The sequence below is a fragment of the Cornus florida genome, unplaced genomic scaffold, assembly GCF_030987335.1.
Source record: "Cornus florida cultivar Cherokee Brave unplaced genomic scaffold, ASM3098733v1 CherokeeBrave_3.0.0_Hap2_Chr10, whole genome shotgun sequence".
Classification (NCBI taxonomy): domain Eukaryota; kingdom Viridiplantae; phylum Streptophyta; class Magnoliopsida; order Cornales; family Cornaceae; genus Cornus; species Cornus florida.
In genome coordinates this window covers 68,066,246-68,084,522 of record NW_026775580.1, presented here as the reverse complement: position 1 = coordinate 68,084,522, position 18,277 = coordinate 68,066,246, and the positions used below count along the sequence as shown (strand labels likewise).

General features: G+C 33.2%; 1 protein-coding gene across 2 annotated transcripts; it reads left to right on the top strand.

Moving 5' to 3' along the window:
* Nucleotides 1-5,289: 5,289 nt before the first annotated feature.
* Nucleotides 5,290-11,006, top strand: LOC132280228 (cuscuta receptor 1-like). Of its 2 annotated transcripts, XM_059782402.1 has the most exons (8): nt 5,290-5,673; nt 5,876-6,031; nt 6,208-6,282; nt 7,275-7,430; nt 7,547-7,684; nt 8,108-8,224; nt 8,341-8,487; nt 8,653-11,006. In XM_059782402.1, the coding sequence occupies exons 1-8, from the start codon at nt 5,310-5,312 to the stop codon at nt 10,902-10,904; spliced, it is 3,405 nt and encodes a 1,134-aa protein (XP_059638385.1). In that variant the 5' UTR covers nt 5,290-5,309; the 3' UTR covers nt 10,905-11,006. The 2 variants fall into 2 exon arrangements, with proteins under 2 accessions (XP_059638385.1, XP_059638386.1); XM_059782403.1 differs by lacking the exon at nt 6,208-6,282.
* Nucleotides 11,007-18,277: the final 7,271 nt, after the last annotated feature.

The window sequence follows — 18,277 nt, the reverse complement described above, 5'->3', positions numbered from 1 at the left end:
ATAAGGGGGCATGGGGATCATTTGAGTCAGACCAAATTGCCTAGCAAGTTGGTTTGGATTGTAGAACTCAACTCCAACTTTTGAGTTTACTGTGCCTAGAGGGCCAGTGTTGAAGTGAAGGTCTCTTGGAAGTAAGAAACTAGCCCACATGGCCGAATGCTTATCAGCTGATTTTTTGGTATCAGCTGATTTTTTGGTAGACACTCTTTGAGGAGGAGTCAGCTATCGAGGTGCTTGTGAGCAATGAGAAAATGGAAGGAATTGGCTGATAGTCCTCTGTTCACAACCGGAGTAAAAGAAATTGAAGCAATCTCCAAACGAATGGGATTTAGGTACGGCTGATGCGTAACTTACAGAAAGTAATGGGTCATTGGCCGAAGGCCTTACCACAGGTCCGAGTTCAGGAAAGTACACTTGAAGCCAAATTTGAAATAACCAGAGGGGACCACCATAGCATCCGAAGTTGGAGGTAAGCAAGTCATAAATCCCTCTATATAAATGAGAAAGCACCAAGGGGGCAAGAGCAAGGTGTTTACCTCTTGAAAGGGCAACGGCCACATGAATGTAATCCTTTGTGACTTGAAAGGCCGGTACGCATAGAAGAAACTTGTTCAGCCACGCCAACAAGAAGGCAATATGTTCAGCATCATTCACAGGGACGCGAGGATCCATGGTGGAAGTTAAGTATTTGCCATAAGAGGATTCAGATGATTTGGTTCCAGTTTGCTTTGAAGGAAAGATGAAAGGAGAATCCTTTTCTACCAATAAGGTACTTACATCAATCCCAAAGGGTTTGAGGCCGGTTAGATAGCACACGTCTTGAATGGTTGGAGCCATCATGCCACATTTCAAGTGTAAGGAGTTGGTGGTGGTCGACCAATTAAACATGGCTGCTATCATCAAGGCTCTGTCTTGGGCGATGTTAGTTTTACTTAGCTGAATGGCATCATATATGCCACAATCCTTCCATATTTCTCCCTTCACAGCTCCAACTCGGTCGACCCAATTGATCCAAGTATCATTGGGCTATGCCATGTTCTAAAATGAAAATGTGGCAAACTGCCATTTTCATTAGGAGGGAAGGTTTGAAGGAATGGAAGAACGTCGGCCGAAGGATAGAAAGGTGAGATTGATGAAGGAGCTTCATCAAGGAAAGCAGGACCTAAGCCTTTGAAGTCAGTACGAAGATCGATAAGGGTATTGAGACAGTATTTGTAAGGAGATAGAGTTTTTAGGGATTTTTCTATGATGTTGCCATGAGTTGAAGGATCGGTAGGTTGAGGGATAGAGGTGGAATCAGTTGATTTAGTTTTCTTAGGAGCCATAGAGGACGTCAGGAACGATTTCGCCGAGAAAGAATTTCAGAGATAGAAAGTTTAAGGAAAGAAGAATGATTTTAGGGATTAGAGGGTATCAAGCTAAATACTTGTTGGATGTAATAGCGGATTAGTGTAGTCGCCGCTTTAATTGGGAAAGATAACCATTAAAGCAGGTGGTTGGGAAAAGGATTTATTACTAAAATTTGAATTACAATTTTAGGCCGATTCAAATTCCAAACGCTTCGTATCATAAGTGATAAAAGCCTTTGAAATTCAGGGGGCATTTGTTGGCACCAAAACTTGGCAGCCACTTCAGCAGCGACGTGGACCAATGGGAAGCCGATAAGGGTTGAGCATGTCCAAGAATGGATCGGCCAGTTTGAAGATATTAGGAGCAAATATAGAAAGATATATTTCAGCCACCTAATGATATGGCAGTTGCTGAAATATAGCGACTCACATTTGACTTTTTTCAAAATGGGCTGTTAACAGAAAAGGAAAAGGCTAGAGTTTGGATGAAACTCAATAACTAAATTCCTATAAAATAGGAAGTTTAGTTTGATGAAAGAATGAAAGCTTTGAAGACATGTATAGAAGGTTGGCAGCATGAAGTGAACAAATCTAATTGTGACAAGTGGCCTTGACATGGCGCTAAAGGATGGGCCACTTGGGATAGAACACGGCTGCTAAGTTTATAAAAGGAAGTTGCTAGAACTTAGCAACTTTTCAGCAACTTTCTAGCAACGTTTTAGCAATATCTCGGCAACTTACATGTGATTAAATCGAGGAAGGTTGTTTTTACAGAGATTTCCTACTGAAACAGAACAAGAAAGGAAGCAGAATAATAATAGGATTTGACTGAGTTCAAATTGTGAAGAAAAGAATCAAAGAAGGAGAGATTTTCTAGCAATAACTTAGGAAAATAAGTTGAGATAGAACTTCTATAAATAGAAGTATTGTATTCCTATTCCAATTTGTCCAGCACCACCACAAAACATGCATTTCAACTAAAAATGTTTTCAATTGACTTTACGTCATTTTTTCCTATCAATTTCTTTATTTCAATTTAATGGCAATTGATTAGAACATTGTCAACTATTTCAATTCAGCCATTTACTTTCTTTCAATTTCAATTATGCCAATTTTAATTACGCAATTTTAGTTAGGCTTTCAATTTAATGACAATTGATTAAATTCTTGCCATTGAATCGTAGTGACAATTGATTAAATTCTTGTCATTACTTGGCTGATGGCAATTGATTAAATTCTTGCTATCACGTTTCAGTGGCGATCGATTAAATTCTTGCCATTGTGTTTGGCTGGTGGCGATTGATTAAGTTCTCGCCATCACGTTCGGCCGGCAATCGATTAAGTTCTTGCCGCCTGTCTTCACTCGGCCATTCCATCCATTCAAACATTCATCAGCCGTTGCATTTCTTTAGATATTCTAAAAAGTCCTTGCTACAAACAAGGCATAAAAGAACCTTACTGGGAGTTCTTACTAGTCTCTCTCCCACACAATCGCCTGAGAGTCAGCCATCGGAAAAAGGGATAGGCTGGTGTTCAATTACATATTTTTGGTATTTTGTACAAATACTCTGGCACGCCCGCGAAGAGTCCATCGACCGGCGTAGGGAACAAAAACCGCGCGAACAGAAACACAATTTGAATGGGCTGTTGTCTCTGTCGTGGAAATTAACCCTTCCCATTACTCTCAAATTAGGTTAGAGTTCGTTATCTTAGATTTAATAAGCCTGTTTAAATGAATGGTCAACAATAGCCATTAAGATTAAAGGTCTTCAAAATTTCACTTAAAAACTCATTTTTATAAAATTATATAATAAAAAGTTGTTTATTGATGCATTTTAGATCTTGCATGCAAGGTTGAAAAAAAAATTGACGACTGTAATAATCAGTTACATTATGTAATACTGATACAAATCAAGTTCTCCCAATTTTTTTCCTGAATTATTATGTTTGATTTATCTTCAAAATCTGATTTGAATCTAAATTTGAGATGTCTTACAAATTTTAATATCAACAAATTATGAAATACAAAAAAAATAAAATTGAAATAACTATGAGATTATGATGGGAAGAATTTTCTCTGGGTTGATCCAAGTGAGGTCACCTTAGTAGAATAGTAGTATGCCAAGTTGCAATCTCTCACTTATCACGTACTTAGGGATGGAATAGCTTGAGTTTGTCTTTGGAACAAAGGATTTTGGAATTTTATTGGCGAGAAGATTAAGTTACTGAAAGCGGGTAAAATATTTAAGTGTTGAATTAAAAGATTGAACTGGAAAATTAACTTATACTATCTCTATCCCATAATAATTGTCAATTTGAAAAATTTTGACTCACTACCACCCTCCATTCCATAATAGTTGTCAATTTCAAAAATTTTGACTCACTACTATCTTTTATTTTTGAATCATTTAATGTTATTTTTAGTCATATTTCTTTAATATACTTATATACTACATGTATCCCATATTAGAGGTCTATTTCGATAATTTTGACTCACGAAAATTATGAGTCAAATTTTTTAAAGTTGATAACTAATATGAACCGGAGAGAGTATCAATTAAAGGAAATTGAAATAAATAGGCTGAAATGTAAAATAAGATAATGAAAGTGCTCTTGGTTGGTTGCCAGAACAGCTTTTAAGTGTCTCGTTGCACTAATCATAACTTGACATGTGTCTCATGCATACCATTCTACCACATCTTAGCCATGTTGGGTTCCACTTCTATTGTTCTCATAAAAATTGGGAAAAATAAAAAAATAAAAAAAAAATATTTAACGAAGTATAAACTTATAAATTTAATAAAGTATTTATTATTATTATTTTTTTCCCCAATTTTACAAGAAGTATATTTCTTTATCTGAATGTAAAAAAGTAAAGGCAATGGTGACTTTAAAATGTTTATACTGCATTTGCTTTTGGAAACATCCGATCAATTCATGCTTTGGAAAAATCAAACTGAATAATGTTCTAAGTCAAGTCTCCTCAAATAATTGAAGTAGATTCCCAGTCAATGTCTTCCATAATAAACTTATAAATTTAGTACAGTATTTATTATTATAATTTTTTCTCCCAATTTTACAAGAAGTATATTTCTTTATATGAATTTAAAAAAGTAAAGGCAATGTTGGCTTTAAAATGTTTATACTGTATCAAAAGTCATCTCTGTATTTGGTTTCTAACTTATTGATGTTGCATGCAATCCAACAGTTCATATCTGCACCTGCTTTATATTCTATAATTAAGTTGTCTTGTAATCTAATTCTTGAACACTATCTTTTGTTTATTCATCTACTTTAACTTTTCTCTTTCTGTTATATTTCATGTCCCTTAATATATTAAAACAATTTTGGATAAAGTTTATGAGACTGATATGAAGCAATTGCACTAGTGGCTGGAGTGGAATGTTGTTCACCAATTTTGGATGATATTCATTTACTGTATATTGTGTGTTTTATTACAAATAAGAAAATGAAACCTTTCACTTTCTTGTATTTGTTATAAATTAATCACCAATTAAAAATTATTTGGTTAGGTAATTCACTACAAGTGTTCGGTGTAAATATCACTACTCTTTTAAGATTGAGTCAAGCGTCAGGAGAAATGATTAGATAGTCAAGAATTATTAATACTTAATGTATCAATTTAATCAAAATTCTTAAATTATAAAAATGGTCCCATACAAATGTATAATTAATATATTACAACCAAACCTCAACGTTAGTTCCATGCTGTACGAACATTTTAAAAAATATTAATACGTACATGTAAAATATACACAAACGCCAACAGTAAAAGCTTTATATATGGATGCAAGAAAAGGCAATGGTAGCGGTATAAACTTATAAATTTAATAAAGTATTTATTTTATTTTTTATTTTTCCCAAATTTTAAGATGTCAAGGCGCGCATGTATATAAATAGCAGCTGTAGGTCGTGTCCTAATCAATTCTGAATTCAGTAATGGAGTTCTTAGAGCGAGTATTGATTTTATCCATACTGTTGATGCTGGTTTTAGCGAATGGGTGTTATGGGTGTTGGAAGCAAGAGAGGATCGCTCTTTTGCAGCTCAAAGCTTCTATCAACCATCCAAATGGCTTTTCCTTGCCATCATGGGAGGGTGAAGGAAGCACTGATGATTGCTGTGAATGGGAAGGTGTTGAGTGCAATACCACCACACTTCGCGTCATCAAACTTTCACTTAATTCTATAAGAGAATACGAGTTAGGAGATTGGTATTTAAACACCTCAATGTTTCTTTCCTTTGAATCGCTCATAAACCTAGACTTGGCTTACAATTATATACAAGGATGTATCGAGAACGAAGGTATCTCTCTCTTCATACACACACACACAAGATGAGATACATATTCATCCTAAGGATTGCATATAATGATTGGTTCCTTTATTTTTTTCAATTTTCTTTATTATTATTATTATTTTTTTATTTTTATCTATTTATTTTTAGAACAAAATTGTGTTATTGCTAAGATGCCAATTAAATTACTTTTTTATTGTGGGCCTTGCAGGTTTTGAAAAACTATCAAGGTTGAGCAATTTACAGATCCTTGATCTAACGGGCAATTATTTTAATAATAGCATCCTAACGTCTCTAAATGGAATTTCATCACTCAAGACTCTAAATCTAAGTGAAAACAGATTGAATGGGACGATTTATATGCAAGGTAACTGTAATATTATAACAACCTCTCATCACTTAAAACTCAGTTCTAGATCCAAGACAAAACATAAATGTTCATGTTTATAATATTATTCTCATGATAATTTGGTTAATAGTGAGCAATGTATTATAGCTGATTATTACTTCTTCTTTTTCCCTTGATTTCTCATTCCCTACTAGATTTGGATGGTTTGATCAACTTGAAAGAGTTGAATATGGCTTGGAACGAGATCGATAATATCATATCCAATCAAGGTATTTTATCAAAAAGAAAACATAGTTTTAACATTTTATATCAATTAATTGTATATTAAACACTACTCTTAAAAATCTCAATATCGATTATCCATTGACTTAGGCATATAGATACTACATAGCAAAAGAGTTATCTCAATTATTGTAGCAAAAAGAGTTAGGGTTGGCGCATGTATATTTTAACACAATCAATGTTGAAAAGTAAGACTCCATTTGGATTAAAGGAATATTTGACATGAATTGAAATGGATAAACTTAAGAAGCATGCATGATTTAAATTTATATCTAATCATTTAGATTGAAACATTATGCATGTATGCATCAATTTCAAATAATTAATAATTAAGGTGGAAGGAGTTATTTGTTATTTAAAATACAGGACAACAAGGATTTTAGTGCGCAAACTAGTTCAATATTTCCCTTGGTGGGCTCCTAAATCCAACCTCAATGGTCAATTTTTTTTTTATATATTTAATTTCTTTCTTTTTTCGGATAGGTAAATCTCTCACACACTGAACAGTTGATAACTTGAAACTTTTATCTTTCAATTTCAAAGGAGAATACCACTTTGCCTACTCTTTGTGATAAATTTTTTATTCAAATACAAATCTAGTCATTCAAAAAAATCCATTTACTCAAACGTACCATCAGTGAATTAAATATGAAGATGAAAGATGAAAAACGAAACGTTGGAGACCACTCTTATTGTGAATATTCACCTACCAGAATTGACATATTTAAGCATGATTTTATGTTTAAGTTATAATTTTTTTTATTTTTATTTTTTATTTTTTTTTAACCAAAGGATCATGCATGCACACACACTGTGTTTGATAGAGAAACATATAAGGTAGTGACATGATGATCCTGAAAGGCTCAAGATTAAGACAATAATTTTTGTAACCCAATGATCATGCACACACATGCTCTGAGTTTTTTTTTTTTCCTTTGTATTTTCGATTGGGTCATATTGTGAGTTGTTAAAATTACAGGTTTTATGAGTGCTCCAAAATTGAACAATCTGGAGATCCTTGATTTGCGTGATAATGCATTCAACAATAACATTTGGTCGTTTCTGCGAGGACTTTCATCACTCAAGACTCTATATATAGGATACAACATATTAAATGGAACAATTCACATTGGAGGTAGGCATTTTTTTTAAAGCTCTTAATTAATAGATTTAAGTCCTTGATTAATGTATTTCACTCCTATATATGCATCTTCTTATATTTCATTACATTCTGTTACTCTATGTTTACAGACTTGCAAAACCTTAGGAGTGTGGAAAACTTGTTCTTGGATTATGCTACTCTCAATAATGATTTCATTTGGAGCATTCAAGTGATAACTTCTCTTAAACCATTGCCACTACTATATTGTCGCACCTTACCTACTCAAGGTAAAGATAAAATCTAATTTACTGATGCCAAGCCACATAAATTTCATACCACTTTGGCTATTATTTGTGATGATTTTTTTATTCAAATTCAAATCTAGCCATTTCAAAAAATTTCATTTACTCAAATGTACCATCAGTAAATTAAATATGATAACATCAAAGATAAAAGTCGAATTAAATTATTATAATTAAAGATGGTAGGCGGCCACCCTTATTGTGAATATTCACCTACCAGAATTGATATGTTCAACAATTCAAAGTTATAATTTATTTATTTATTTTTTAAACACAATTATCATGCAGACACATTTACTGTGCGTTTTGATACAGAATCGTAGAAGCTAGAGACTAAGTGCTTTGTGGATGACTTTTGACTTTGTTGTCCTCAAACGTCCAAGTTGATATTGTGAGTTGTTTTTACAGGTTTTAAGAATGGTAATGCATTCAATATTAACATTTGGTCGTTTTTGGGGGGACTTACATCACTCAAGACTCAATATTTAGGAGGGAACATATTAAATGGAACAATTCACATTGGAGGTAGGCATTTTTTTTAAAGCTTTTAATTAACAGATTTAAATCCTTCATTAATGTATTTCACTCCTATACATGCATCTTCTTATATTTGATTGCATTCTGTTGCACCATGTTTACAGACTTGCAATACCTTAGGAGTGTGGAAAACTTGTTCTTGAATTATGTTACTCTCAATAATGATTTCCTTTCAAGCATTCAAGTGATGACTTCTCTTAAACAGTTGTCACTACAACATTGTGGACTTACTGGCACCTTACCTGCTCCGGGTAAAGAAAAGTTTAATTCCATCCTAGACATAAAAAATCAACTACTACAGCACGATCGATCTGTCACGACTGATCTGTCTCATTTACGTTATTCTATCTATCTATATCATTATATTATTAGATGAAATTTAATGAGGCTGACTTTGTCAATTTAATGGTGTTCAGGGCTTTGTGAATTGAGGACTCTTCAACATCTTGATCTCTCCGGTAACAAACTGGAAGGTAACTTGCCCGGGTGCTTGGGAAAGTTGTCATCCCTTCGTTTTTTGGATCTGTCTTCCAATCAATTCACTGGAAATATTTCTCCACTTATTCAAATGACATCCCTTCGTTTTTTGGATCTGTCTTCCAATCAATTCACTGGAAATATTTCTCCACTTGTTCAAATGACATCTCTTGAACACCTTGTCCTTTCAAACAACCGCTTCCAAATCCCAATCACGTTTCGATCATTCTTCAACCACTCAAAACTCAAGCTCATTGAATGCCAAGAAAACGAATTGGTGTCAGAATTGAATTTTCAGACTCTGGCGCCGAGTTTCCAACTAACTGTTATTCGTTTATCTCACAGTGCATCTAGCAATATCAGTAGCACTACAGACTTTCCCAACTTCCTCTACTACCAAAAGGACCTTCAAATAGTTGAGCTTTCTCAAATTAACTTTGATGGGAAGTTTCCAAATTGGTTGTTGGAGAACAATACAGGATTATTAGGACTTTTTCTACCAAATAATTCATTCAGTGGATATCTTCAGTTGCCTTTCCATCCCATAACACAACTTGTAGCACTAGATATCTCTGACAATAACTTCCAGGGCCATATTCCGAGAAACATTGTTACAGCTTTTCCAGGTTTAATGTCATTAACCATGTCCGGAAATAGATTTGGTGGTACCATTCCCTCTTCATTAGGTGATATGTCTACTCTAAAGATTCTTGACTTGACCAATAATCAACTAACTGGTGGAATACCGGGGCACTTGGCCATGGGTTGCGTCCGCTTGGAATTTTTGAAACTGTCACGTAACAAATTGCAAGGCCCAATTTTGCCAACAAAAAATAACATGACTAAGTTGGCATGTTTATTCCTAGACCACAATCTCTTCACGGAGATCTCGGATAGCTTGTCCAACTCTTCTTATTTGTGGATGCTAAATATAAGTCAGAATCATTTGTCAGGGAAACTACCTGGGTGGATGGGAAATATGTCATACCTGAATGGGATTGAAATGTCCAATAATTATCTGGAAGGTCCAATTCCAACTGAATTTTGTAGACTAGATAATCTTTTTGTTTTTGACCTCTCCGACAACAAAATAACAGGGACCATACCATCTTGCTTCAACCCCCCGCATATTAAGTATGTTCATCTGTTTAAAAATAGGCTGCAAGGACCATTGTCAAGTGCATTTTACAATAGCAGCTCATTAGTGGTCTTAGATCTTTCCCTTAACAACTTAACTAGTCTTATTCCAAATTGGATTGGTACCCTTTCTAGACTGACCATTCTTGTCTTGCACAACAATCATTTCGAAGGTGAGATCCCACTCAGTTTATGCCACTTGTCCCAATTAAGCCTGATTGATCTTTCTTATAATGACTTTTCTGGCCACATTCCTCCTTGCTTGAATAACATCACTTTTGAGGGAAAACTGGGAAAAAGTTCCCTGCCATTCATCTGTGGATTTGATATATTTGCAGAGAGGCACACTACTTATGGGGACAAATTCGGTAGACAAACACAAGTAAAATTCACGAGTAAAGGAACGTCACTCTCTTACAAGGGAATCAATCTTGATCTATTCTCAGCTATTGATCTCTCCTGCAACAGATTGACAGGCCACATTCCGAATGAAATTGGAAACATAGGCCAAATCAGAGCGTTGAACTTGTCTCACAATGGCCTAAGTGGGACGATACCAACAACGTTTTCAAACCTATCCAATGTAGAGAGCTTAGATCTCTCCTTCAACAACTTGAGTGGGAAACTCCCTTCACAGCTTAATGAGTTGTATTCTCTGGCCAAGTTCAATGTGTCATATAATAACCTGTCCGACAGCATACCACAAAGTAAAAGATATGTTCAATTTGATACATTTGATAATAGTAGCTACATTGGTAATCCACTTCTTTGTGGGCCACCACTTTCAAGACCATGCACTGCCATTGAGCCACCTCCAACAACCCCAACGGTCATGAATAGCAATGACGTGGATGATGGCTTCATGGACATGGAATCGTTTTATGTGACCTTTACGGTGTCCTACATAACTATGTTATTAGGGATTGCAGCTGTTTTCTACATCAACCCTTACTGGAGGCGAGTCTGGATTCATTTGGTTGAGGTGTGCGTTGCCTCTTGCTACTACTTTGTTGTGGACTATTTTCGAAAGATATTTTGGCCGAGAAATATTTAGACGTGTGTTTGATGGTGGTTAGATATTGTAACCCTTTCCATTTCTTTTCCTTGTGTTACTTTGGAGTTCAAATTAAATAAATCTTGTCATTATTATCAATTATATTTGGGTTCATTATAAAATAAATTTGATGTTTGGCAATTCAAAATCCTAATGTTTCCTCAAAAGTACGTCTTTCAGTAAATTCAGTAAATCATTTATTGTTATATTTGAGAGCACTGGGATATGGATTTAGAATTAAAAAAAATTTAGTAAAAAATTTGATCTAAATTTCTTTCAATTCTAAATTCAAAATACGTTTTGTTTTCCTTGTTCTCTCCTTAAAGGTTTTGTATGGGTTAAAACTCGAAAGACCCAAGTATAACTCCACCTAGTCTTGAGATGCTTTTCAGGTAATGGTGGTTTCGACCAGCCTAAAAATTGTTGTAATACGGGCCCATGAAACCTAGTAGAAAGGCCTACCAGAAAACTAAAATCACAAACAATTTTCAGATATCTAAAAATAAATAAAAAATACTGTATACTAATGATGTGTTCTTTTTTAAACTCTATTTTCAGAATATGATTTTAAAATTCATAAATCAAATAAATTTTGTTCTCCCTTTAGAGCCTTCAGTTTTGGTGCAGAAAGGCTTTATGGGTTGACCCCACGTCAAGATGTTAACAAATAATTCAAGTTGATTTAATGTTCCAACATTTAATTTTCTATATTATCTGTCAGCTTTTGGTTGGCACCATTTTTGAATTCTTTTTGTTTTTGGTTTATTTAAAGATGGCATTAGAGATTTAGATGTTGTATAAACTTTTGTAGACCCTTCCCAGTCTCTTATGTTTTTGGTTTATTTTTCCAAGCATGCAAAGACAAAGAAGAGAAAGGGAAACACAATTTGAATGGCTTGTTTTCATTAACCCTTCCCACTAGCTTCCCTAATACTGTCAAATTAGGTTAGAGTTTGTTTTTTGGGATTTAATCAGCCTGTTTAAATGATTGGTCAACTCTTGACCCATTTAATAAATAGCCATTTAGATTAAAGGTCTTCAAATATTCACTTAAAAACTCATCTTTATAAAATTATATAATAAAAAGTTGTTTATTGATGCATTTTAGATCTTGCGAGCAAGGTTGAAATTTTTTTTTTGACTACTGCAATAACCAGTTCTATTACGTAACACTGATACAAACTAGATTCTCCTAATTTTTCGCGTGAATTATAATGTTAGATTTATCTTCAAAATCTGAATTGAATCTAAATTTGGGTTAGTCCGACAAATTATGAAATACAAGAAAAATAAAATTGAAATAATTATGGGAAGAATTTTCTCTGGGTTATTTTCCAACTTCAAAGTCAATGTCTTCCATAATAGGTTCTGAGAGATCCTTTATTTTATTTTATTTATTTTTAATTGGTACTTGCACACACATGCCTTCATTGAAACTTGAGGCTCTGACTTCCTTTGAGAGGTAAGAGCCTGATATTGTTAGACCACTGGCCCGTTGATGTCCGAAGAGAAACTTTGTTAGCTAGGTTTTGAAATATAGGATATCCTCCACCCCTATTTTAGAATGGCTATATATATATAGGTTTTGTAATGATCAGTGAGATATTCTTTACAACGAAAATTCAATACAAGATATAAACAGAGAGGGGATGGACGTGAACTAAAAAAGTTCTTGGGGTTGATGCGAACTCATAATAGACTTGGGCCCGGCCCAAAAATGGACGGAGAATTGGACAAAAAGTTTAAGGTTATGTAGAGAATTGGACAAAAAGTTTCGGGGGTTTGCTAGACTACACCTCCTGACCCCGTAAATTAAATTTAAAAAATCGTAACACAAAACAAATAATATTTACACGGTTAAGGGAGTCATAATACTCTCTCTCTCTGGCAAAAATACTTTTTAAAATTAATTAAACACTTTTAGATTGTCTTTTCATCTAAGTAGTAAAATTTGTTAGTACTCTTGTTTTGTTAGTTCTAACTGTTGTGCGGAAGTGTGTCAACAAATAAAATAATGGTGATTGTGATCACACACCAATAAAAAAAAGTAATTAAAACATAAATAAGTGGGTAGAGAACACGCACAAAAGGAAGATAAGGATTAATGTACCTACCTAGGGCAGTTTAAGATCAATGCACTAACATTCAAAACACAAAAGGATTACAAAAGGCACACAAATGAGAAACTATACAATGTTTCTCTTACTCCAAATTGCTCACTTGAGCTCTTTCAACTATGCACTCGAATGCCCCTAAAACACAATATCTTCTCCTAAAGCCATGCAACAATCACCGTAATTTCGGGTGACACATTGCATGCAATTAATATGTGACTTCAACAAATTAAGCAGCCAAATTCTACAGAAGCTAGCAACCATTTGCACGGACAGGTAGTGTAGTCATATTCTTGGACTGAAACATGAAGCTAAAATGGCACCTGCTTAGGCTCATCTCAGAGTATTCCAGTTATCAAATCACTAAACATTTTAGCTTCATGTTTCAGACAAATCACTAAACATATTAAAATGGCTCTTTACATTTTCTTTATGCCCTTGAAAATTTAAAGTCGATCAGTACATATTGATGTATGTACATACTTTTCCTGTTTCCATATTTAAGTTGTTTTGTAACGCAATTTTTTAACGCTATTATTTGTTTATTTATTTATATTATTTTATCTTTCAGTTATTTTACATGCCCTATAATCTATTAAAGAAAAAAAAAAAGAGCCTTGAAATGTACTTTTCAGAATATGCAAATTTTCAATCAAGTAAGATATATATTTCTCCTTATTTTAGTTTAACTGGTTGGTAATATATAGAAATAAAACCTTATGATGCACTAGCTAGCATACATGAAAACACAATTCATGGTGCACGTAGGGGTGAATTTATAGAAAGTGCATTTTTGAGGAATAGTTGTTGGATTCCTTTTCACATGAAAACACAATTCATGGTGCACGTAGGGGTGAATTTATAGAAAGTGCATTTTTGAGGAATAGTTGTTGGATTCCTTTTTACAAAAGAGTTTCCTCTTCAATCAACATCACACAAAATATGTATTAAATTAATTATGTAGACTTGTGGTGACTTCTTTCTTTCTAGATTTTGGGCCTTTTTTACTTCTATCTCCAGTTTTGTTTGTACCATAATGGTTCCTTAGTGAAATACTTTTTAAATACTGAAACTATAACTCATCGTGGATGGTTGGAGTATTTATGCCGTACCTCAAGGGAGGTTGATCGACCACAATTTTTCAAATTGTTTTAGTTATAGGTAATTTGGACAAACTTTGGAAAAGGTCAAAATAATTTACCAAATAATATTATACTAACGAAAAAATAGTTTCAAAATCATGAAGTTACTTATTTATTTATTTATCAATTCTTCACTTCAATCGGTCTTTTTACTTTCAAGATGCATGTATATTTATATTTGAGACTGTATATATTGAATTTTTCACATTAATAATGGCTTTACAAATTTGATCTTCGCATTGGAGATATGTATATGCATGAAACAGGTTGGTGTGTCTCCTGTCAACTTTCTTTAACAAAATTGATGGAATGCGAAGAACAATGTCTGATTATTCTTTTTAATTATTATCGAATCCATCTATTATAGGGCAATAGATTATTCCATAATATAATGTCTTGTAATTTTTCAAACAAACTTGGAAAAAGTTACTGTCGTTTCAATAACGCTTAATTGGAGTGAAATTATACCCAACCCACGCTTGACTTTTGAGAAATAAAGTTAATTCCGATTCTCCTCAAAGGAGTAATGTTGAAGTATTAGTAGCATTATACAAGCTAATTCAAAACAAGTTCGTGTGAAAACGGCAAGTTTCAAGGTGTTACCTACTGAGAAGAGAAAAAGGAAAAAAAGTGAGTGATACATGAGAAGTGGCCATATTAAACATGAAATTCAAAGATGTGATAATTATTATATTAGCTGAAAAATTAAGTATCAAGATATCCCATGCTTCTTTAAAATGGCCATAAAAATATATGTGAAAAGGTTTTAGAAGCTTGTCTATAAATTTAAACACTCCAAACTATATTTAATATTTTCCATCGTAATAATATGCTTATTTATCTTAATGTGGAATGCGAATATAAGCTTTCAGTGAATTTCTGTACATCATGTATATATGATATATTGTCTTAGGTGTGCTATTACTTTTTTAGAAGGGGCAAGGGGCGAGCAGTAATATTTTTATTTCCTATTTAAAAAAGTGTGCAAAAAAATATTCATATTCTTTTCATATTGTCTGAAAGCAACTATCAATAAAAAAATTTGTCATAAATTAGTGTTGTAATACCCGTTTTGCCCTTTTACTCTTTCAAAAATGTTCAAGGGGTATATATGTTATTAATCTCATAGTAGAAGAGTGTTTTGTGCCCATGAAATGCAATTTTATTTATTTATTAATTTAGTTATTATTTTATTTTATTTTATTTTATTTTTAAGAATGATTGAATTCTTTATAATTGTTACCTTTGATATTATTGAATTCTGATTTTTTTATCAAATTATTGCACATGAAAAGTAAGAATTAATTATTTTTATTCCCGGTACGAAATTGTCAAAATTTTTCTACGATATATATTTTTAAATTAAATCTCATTTGAAATTCTTTTTTAGTTCAACAAAAAGAATCCTATCTTAAATCCAAAAGTTGTGCAAAAATAAATAAATAAATATATGTATGTATATGTATGTATACTGAGGGTATAAATAAATAAGAATATATTTATTATTGCATTTCATATGCAATAATTTTGGGTTAGAATCATAATTCAATTATTCCAAATGTAATAATTATAAAGAATTTAATAATTCCAAAAATAAAATAAAGGATTAATTTCAATCACACCCTCTCAAATTTGGCTATATTTCACTATCACTCACCTTACAAATTTTTGCTTCGCTTTTCATTAACACCTCAACCGTGAACGAATTTGACATGATATAAAATGACTTAAATACCCTTTGAATTTATCAAAATACCTTCAGCCTAAATAATTAAATTAAAATACTAAAGTACCCCTAAAAACTTGTAAATTTACAAATTACATATATATATATAGATACACACAGAGCATCCGTCATCGCAATCGCCGTCGCTGCCCACACAATCCCAACCCATCACCAATACATACACATACAGACATAGATACACACAAAGCATCCACTAACGCTGCCGCCGCAGCCCACACAATCCCAGCCCAACACTAATATATACACACATCACCAATAGATATACATACACACGTAACACACAGCGCATCCACCATTGCCGTCTACTGCCCACACAATCCCAGCTCATCACCAATCGTCGCCGCCTCCACGCACATAATCCAAATCCCATCACCAATACATACACATACAGACATAAATATGTTGAGTGTGCACAGCGGAATGGATGTGGAATATATTATATGATAGATAATCTAGAGAGATGGTAAATAGATTCAACTTGCTCTTTTATCAAATTTTTACTTATTTTAATTTTACCGAAATAAAACTAAAATCAAACCACAAAGCAAAAATAAAGTGCAAGTAAAGTAAATAGAGTTCGAGAGATGACACCAGGATTTTATCGAGGAAACCCTAATTAGTAGAATAGACCAATTGTAACAGGAAAACCTCGTTGGACTACGCAGTCCTGAGATAAACGATCCACTATGTTTGAAGCAAAGTATATCGAACTTTGACTCAGTCTCACACCCTATCGTTCTACCAAAAACTGATTGCTGACAATCCCTGGCTTTGCGACTCCCCCGTCCAACAGCTCTCGACCTCAGGCTTACTCTCGATCTCTGTAGAAGAGTTGCAGGTAGATCAGACAACACTCCACGAATGCTCTGACCCCTTCAAAGTGTGATCGCTTCACCCCTTTTCTTCTAGATCTGAATTTAACGAAAAATGAATGAATTCTACTTTTCTGGAATTTCTGAATCTTCAATTATGCTTCAATTCCGATGAGATAGAGAACAACACTCCTAAATCACTCTTGTATTTATGTGTGTGCTCTCAAAAATAAAATCAGAAAAATCAGATTGATTTTCTGAATGAATAAAAAATATCTCTCAAAAAGGCTCTCTCAAATATCTGAAATTTTGTATGCAAAAGTCGTGTCTAAACCAATGTACGACAAGGTTTATATAGAGTTTAGAAGGTCTTAATCCCTCAGAAAATATGATAAAATTTGTGCATAGGATTTGGAAGGAAGTTGGGGTTTAAAAAGGAAACATTCAGAAGAAGGAAACTGAAGTTAGAATAGTATCAGGACTTCTTGAACCTATTCGATAAATCTTGAACCAGTTCAAGTTGAATCTGTTCCGAATATTCTTGAACCAGTTCAAGACGGACAGAATGTAAAATCTTGTTCCGATCAAAATGGAAAGTGTAGAATGTGTCCAACCTTTTTTAGAGTCCTTCCTAATGTGTTGTTTTTATGGTAACTTTGAACAACCTTTCCTTTCTGCAGTCGCTGTCGATCCAGATATAGTAACTTGAATTTACAACTGACTAGGACTTGTTTTGACACCGAAAGTTACCAATAACAGAATATATATTATTTACAATCTTCCCAAAATATATATCTCACAATCTCCCCCTTTGGCAATTTCGTGACAAAACCCTAAAAGTAACATGTAATCTACCTAAGCAGAAAAAGCAAATTACAATGATTGTCAAAGAAATAAAACGGAACTCTTCTTGACCATCATGAAGCTTCAATACATGTAACAACTTGTAATATACACATTAGCTCAACAAAACTACCCGTGAAGCTTAATCAAGAAAGATAAACAATCAACATATATCAATATGTGAATATCAATGTATATGTATCTTCCTCTCAATTTTAGAAACTCTCCCCCTAAATTATGCACATTCTCCCCCTTTTTGTTACAAATTGACAAATAAAGCTCAACAAAGAAGGAAAAGAAATAATGTGGAAGAATTAACAAGAAAAAAAAAAAAACTAAAAGGAAAATCTTTTTGGATTTTTTTCATTTTTCAATTTTTTTCATGTTTATGATATTTTAACAAAAAATATGAGATAGCAATTTCCATGAATTTCAAGCATATATGAGATCCAAAAATTTCTGAAGAATTCAAGAAAATTTTAAAACACAATTTTTAGACCCCACAAATTATTCAATCAAATCAATTCTCAAGCATACAATCACAACATGAAATTCAATTTGCAATTTTTATAAAAATTCAGAAATTTGTCTAGCAAGTTCACATGTGTGTGTGTGCAATCCAATCTCATCAAATTTCAATCAAATCACATTGACCAACTGTCTAAATCATATTGATCGAAAAGTATCAAGATAAGATTTTTTTGAGCAAACTTTT

Excerpts from the sequence above, each read along its gene's own strand:
- LOC132280228 (XM_059782402.1), top strand. The coding sequence starts at position 5,310 with ATGGAGTTCTTAGAGCGAGTATTGATTTTATCCATACTGTTGATGCTG. Across the intron at positions 7,685-8,107 it reads TCGCACCTTACCTACTCAAG|GTTTTAAGAATGGTAATGCA; the intron begins GTAAAGATAAAA and ends TTGTTTTTACAG. Across the intron at positions 8,225-8,340 it reads TGGAACAATTCACATTGGAG|ACTTGCAATACCTTAGGAGT; the intron begins GTAGGCATTTTT and ends CCATGTTTACAG.